We start from the raw sequence: 6000 nt of genomic DNA, 5'->3' as shown, positions 1-6000 counted from the left end.
AGGTCTAAAATGCCCATTCTTGCCTTTGTAGAACCATTAGCGGTTCTTCATTGAACCATTAAGTTTATACTAGTACATATACAGGACAGCACAAGAACCTTTTAATTGTAGGTCTTTATTCGAGGGTATGTGAATAATTTAATCTGTGAATATTCGAGGGTATATGAATAATTTAATCTGTGAACAAAAATATTGCATCATACCACATTGAGGCACAATTTGGGGTAAAACGTGTTTTTTTTCAGGTCTAAAATGCCCATTCTTGCCTTTGTAGAACCATTAGCGGTTCTTCATTGAACCATATAAGGTTATACATATACAGGACAGCACATTGCAGTATTATTTGTATAATATTAAGAAAGGGTTATAAACGTTAAGAAAACGTTATAAACATGTTATTAACGCGTTTTGGTCAAAACTTTTTAATTACATTTCAATGTCAGGTTATTTAAAGGGCATTTCGTGATCCACAGCCTCATCCCCCACTTTTACCAAAAAAGTTGAGATTTTACACCACTGGATACCTCTGGCTACATAATGTTTATGTAGCAAATATTTCTTGCAGATTAATTCGTTTAGCAAAAATATCGCCAAATTTGAATTTCGTTCTGGTGCACCAGACCGAAATTACAACACATTGTCTATGGAGCAGTGTAATACACATAACCCTGCATAACTCGCAAACGCAAAATCGGAACCAACTGAAATTTTGGAAATAAGCTTTTTTCGTGGATATCTACTGAAAAATGTCATAAAAAGAGGATGCTAGGATCACGAAATCCTCCTGTAAAGGACATTTTGTTTCTTAAACCCAACTACAACAACATTTTAAAATGTCGTTTTTTTGGTAAACTTATTTGGTAAACTAATTTTTTTAAAATATTTTGTCAACACTTAATAAAATTATGTTAAAATGTTTTACATTAAGTTTTCTAAAATGTTTTCTGAATGTTATTAAAACGTTTTATACCCTTTTATATAACCTGACATAAACGTTTTTATAATAGCTGTATAAACATTTCATTTTGCAGAACAAAACATGGACGGAAAACGCATACATGATTCCAGTATTTGACAATGGTTTATTTTCTGCAATAATGTAGATTGTTATGCCAAATTTGTGGCGAAATATATTATTTTTTTATTATTTGGTTTTTAAATAAAAGTGCGATTTTGTGCAAAATGTGATTTCGTAGTCTTTGTCGCTTTAAAAAAATGCGTGCTGTCACAAAAGAGCGGGAATGTGAGAATTAATTATAACGGTCCTAATACAGAGAAGATATCTTACACTTCCCAGAATGCATTTTTTTCCATTTCAATTTTCTGTACTGATTTGCTCTGCAGTGCAACATGGGTCGATAGTGACGAACAGAGCACATCCAGATCTTGCAACATAATATTATGTTTATTTATTGACTAGCGACCCATGTTCTGATGCTCAGCCAGTCTATTCTTAAGATGAAAACAAAAGGGAGCGTCATTTGATGAAATGATTGGATGCATCATGTTGCAAAGGATTCTGGGAAGGATAAGATATTTTCTCTAGGCCTAAAATATCCCTATGAATCAAATCACGGTGCCGCCAATGGGAAAACAGTTACACAAGTTTTACCATGTCGAGTTAGTGACGTCAGTGCGTATTTCATTGGGAGCAAATCGAGAGCGAACGCCCAAAGCTCGCACAGGCGTTTAAAAACGCCGCATAGATGCTCACGAAAAAGGTGCCTCAACGCGTTGTCGTCACTGACTCGCCAAGACGAAACATTATACAAACATTGAATGTTTATGAGGACAATGGTAATAACTACATGACGTGCGTGAAATAGGGACTGTTCCATTCAATAAGATTTGCTGAATTGGTCGGAACAGTTCATAGTTCACTTATGAAATGTTCTTTTCATTGAACAAATAAAAACATTCAATATTTGTTTTATGCAACTTATATAAATATCCTTTTCTTTCACTTAATTTTATAAATCACCAGAAAAACAAAATATAAATTGTTTGTTGCGAGTTATGAGTCCATCCAATGATGCTCCATGGAAGTCAAATATGGACGTAATGTCCTTGTATTGGGCCGTGCTGTTATGATGCTCAACGCCTTGTTGCGTATAAATCTCTCCCACGTTATTAATCTGAATCAAATGAATGAAGAAATTAATAATATTAAGCACCACACGTAGTTGGTTAAAGGAACACTCCGGCAATCACAACATTATGCCTATGTTAGATAAATAATTATCAAACACGAATCACGTAAATAAACTCAATAATTAATTTACTGTTGTTAATTATGCTAACATTTATTAGATTAAATTTACTTCGAGGACTGTTGCTGTAAAAATATCAATTTTTAATAATTTGCCATAAAATTTGTATTATTGCGGATTAGAAAAAAACCAGTATTATTTGATATCACAAGGACATTCTCCGTATTCAGAATGCGATTTGGTGTGCATGTTTAATGTGTTCTCATGTCCTACAAATATACTGTGCAAACGTCGCTATCCGATCCCTTAAAAGATAAGTGTTTTACTTCGCTAGCAGCGTTAAAATATTGTACACAGAATGCTTACCTATTGTGATTCGGTCCTGAAGCACGTTGTTCAGATTTAATCATCTCGCCTTGTACAGGAATACTGAAAAGAATCGTGTGGTGGATGTGGTAAATTGAGGCCTATGCCGTTCTCCAAGAATATTTCTTTGGAGTTTTCAACATACCAAGGCAAAGTTCTAAGCAAATCGCCGCACGGGAAATTTATGAAATCGTGGCTGCATAAAAGAGTGCGTGAGCTGAAATGCAACATCAAACACCCCATACCCTAACTTACACGCATTTAATGACATTTTTATGCTATATCTCAAAACCGAGAAATCGTATCAAACACATATCTCGTAATTACGGCTCTAAGCTACATGATTCCGAGTTGTCTAATTTATTTTCACGATTACGCAACATCAGATTGATGACATTCAAATCAATGTAGAATGCTGGGAATAGATATATATTGATGGTTTATTTAGAGAATAAAGGTAATTGTTTTTAGCTGCTGTCTTGCATCTATCATCTCATATTTGTTATACGCCAAAAATAATGATGTCGCCCGTGTTATATGAGACGATAGATGCTCGACAGCGCCTAAAAACACTTACCTTTATTCTCATTCTTAAACACATCAATTCAAATAAAGATATATCGCAAGTATTACAAATTTTAATCAAATTAAATTCTACATTTAACAAGGATTCGTCCTTAATAATGGTTCTTTCCTTACTCTAAGCTTGTAAGCCACGTCCTGTAAGCCTTCTCAGATTCTGGCACGGTTAGCACGCCCGTATTTGCTGCATCCAGGTGGCGGAAGAGTCTCCTCAATCGGTCTACCTCAAGAGGTTTTAGAAACCGTAATATTTCGTGCTAAGTGTTGAAAAATTCGATAAGTGTTTGTTTAACAAAACAACAACAACAACAACAACAACAACAACAACAACAATAAGACAATCAAACCAAGCAAAAACATAAAATTTATGACTTAAGGGACCGTTCAATATTTAGCTAGGGGTGATAGGAGTTTGAGGGCCTTGTTGGGTCTTAAAGGGGTAGTCTGAATATTGTTTACTTGAACCTTGAGCATGTTGAGTGGGAATATTAAGTTTTAAATGGAGAACAGGCGAGGGGGAAACAAATTGGGAATCCGAAAATTTTGAGTGGAGGCGGAACGGGGGGGGGGGGGTATTGATTTTTTTCGCCACAACTCCAATAATCGCCCCTGAAAATATTGAGCAGTCGCTAAACACAGCTATATTTCTGTGGACCTGAGATTATAACATAAATTTCAAAATTTGATATGTAGTCATCAACTCGAAGCTAAACACTAAATAAATGCAAAATATTAACGCTCCCATTTTAAAGAGATATGTGAGCGTGAATTTACTGGATGGGTTAAAAATGTCTCACAGTCTGAGTGAGCATTTCATTATCATGATATTTGGGCCTCAAGGAAGAACAGGTGATTAATATTGTGTTTTCAACTGATTGAGTGTCCCAGGTTAAAGAAGAAATAATACAAATAAACAAAATTGTTTCAACAAGAAATTAGAAAATCAAAGTTTGAAAAAGTCGCCAGCTTGAATATCAGGTTTATAATAATTAGGCTATAGGCCTAGGCCCAGTGCTTAAAAATATCACTAGTTTAGCGGTGAGATAACTGAGGTAGGATCAGGAGCCAATACCTCCGCCTGCAGAATAGCCGTGGCTTATACATTTAACATTACGGTAAGACATTTTTCAACCGGGACAGAGGATTTTAGAAAAAATAGATACAATGTAAATAAATATGTACTAGGCCTACTTTTTTCTGTAATTTATCTATAATATTCAATTTATGTCATTTTTATCATTAATTAAAAGGACATTTCATGATCCACAGCCTCATACCCCCACTATTCTAAAAAAAAGCTGAGAATTTTATACCGCTGGAAACCTCTGGCTACATAATGTTTATGTACCAAAACCAGATTAATTCGTTTAGCAAAACCAGAACGAAATTACAACTTACAGTGGCCTCAATCATGCCTAACTCGCAAACACAAAATCGTGGATATCTACTGACAAATGTCATAAAAGAGGATGTTAGGATCACGAAAGACTCCTTTAACATTGCATTTTATGTTAGCTTACATTGGGTAGTTTCTTTAAGTAGTTGACAGCTTCTACCATAATAAAATCATGCCAAGTCACTCTCCCATTGTGATCGCGATCGTATTCAAGAAACTGTAGAAGAAACAAAGGGTATTAATAAATCGTTTAATTTTATTTAGAAAAGATTTGTACTTTAATAACTTAAAAGGGCATTTCGTGATCCCCACTTTTCTCAAAAAAAGTTGAGATTTTTATATCACTGGAAACCTCTGGTTAATGTTTATGTACAAAAATATCTTGCAGATTAGTTCGTTTAGCAAAGATATCGTGACATTTAAATTTCGATCTGGTGCACCAGAACGAAATTACCACACATTGTCTATGGAGCAGTGTAATGCACATTTTTAAATGTATAAAAGTATATTAAAATCGGAATCAACTGAAATTTTGGGAATAAGCTTTTTTCGTGGATATCTACTGAAAAATGTCATAAAAAGAGGATGCTAGGATCACGAAAAGGCGCAGGATTGAAAACCAATTCCTTCTGACTGATCATATACCGTATTCAATTGGAGTTTTAACTGTAATTGGCGAAAGTTCGAAAAATCAATATTTTTGATTGGATAGGGCCTACAATCGGAAAATTTAAGTGACCACTCCTACCTTCTTTCGAAGTTCAAGTTCGTTGCACGGGATGCCTTCGCGTCGTTCAAGACGTCTCGCACTCCTTATGTAATCACCAAACGTTATCGAAGAGGCTGAAATATTTCAGAAGCATAAATAATTGTTGACTAAAAATGTACACCAACTTGATGCGGGCAAACAAGTAAAAAGCATAGGGCCTACACTACGGTATGCAGAGACGACAACAAACGACAAGTTAATGTAGGCATCAGGGATAGCGCGAGCTCCAAAAAATTAAAGGGTCCAATTGATGTATGGGGAAGTTGACAGTGTGTGTTAGGGACTGTTACGAGCCATAATGACTCAAGGCCAAAATCGCCAAAAATGCACAAGAATAATACACTGTTTGATTAAGTTAACAATATCAGGTCTTTAATTAAAAGTAAAATATGATTGATAAACTGATGCACATACAATATAATCACATAATCACAAACAGTCTTCTTGATGATTATAATGTTCTGGATCAATATTCTGGCGGGCTGATGTACACTCTAAATTACAAGGATTTAAAAATAAATCCTTAAGACTGTAGTTAGGGACCAATCAATTTTAGATTTAAATTTAATCTTATAGATTTGAATTTTAAATCTTAAAGATTTAATTTTAAATCTTAAAGATTTAATTTTAAATCTAGCACTTGATTGGTCCCTAATCACAGTCCCTTGGGATTTATT

At 34.6% G+C, this 6000-nt stretch overlaps 1 protein-coding gene across 1 annotated transcript in view; it reads right to left on the bottom strand.

Annotated features, from left to right (window-relative positions):
* Positions 1-1184: 1184 nt before the first annotated feature.
* LOC140145889 (PHD finger protein 24-like) overlaps positions 1185-6000 on the bottom strand; it is a 45920-nt gene continuing 41104 nt past the window's right edge. The window contains exons 2-6 of the mRNA XM_072167595.1: positions 5303-5397; positions 4679-4771; positions 3276-3415; positions 2577-2639; positions 1185-2135 (exon numbers count right to left, since the gene is read on the bottom strand). Of these exons, the coding sequence (XP_072023696.1) occupies positions 2015-2135; positions 2577-2639; positions 3276-3415; positions 4679-4771; positions 5303-5397 (512 nt within the window). The 3' untranslated portion in view covers positions 1185-2014. The remainder of the gene's footprint in view (positions 2136-2576; positions 2640-3275; positions 3416-4678; positions 4772-5302; positions 5398-6000) is intronic.

The sequence above is a fragment of the Amphiura filiformis genome, chromosome 2 (assembly GCF_039555335.1).
Source record: "Amphiura filiformis chromosome 2, Afil_fr2py, whole genome shotgun sequence".
NCBI lineage: Eukaryota > Metazoa > Echinodermata > Ophiuroidea > Amphilepidida > Amphiuridae > Amphiura > Amphiura filiformis.
This window is presented reverse-complemented; position numbering and strand designations above follow the sequence as displayed.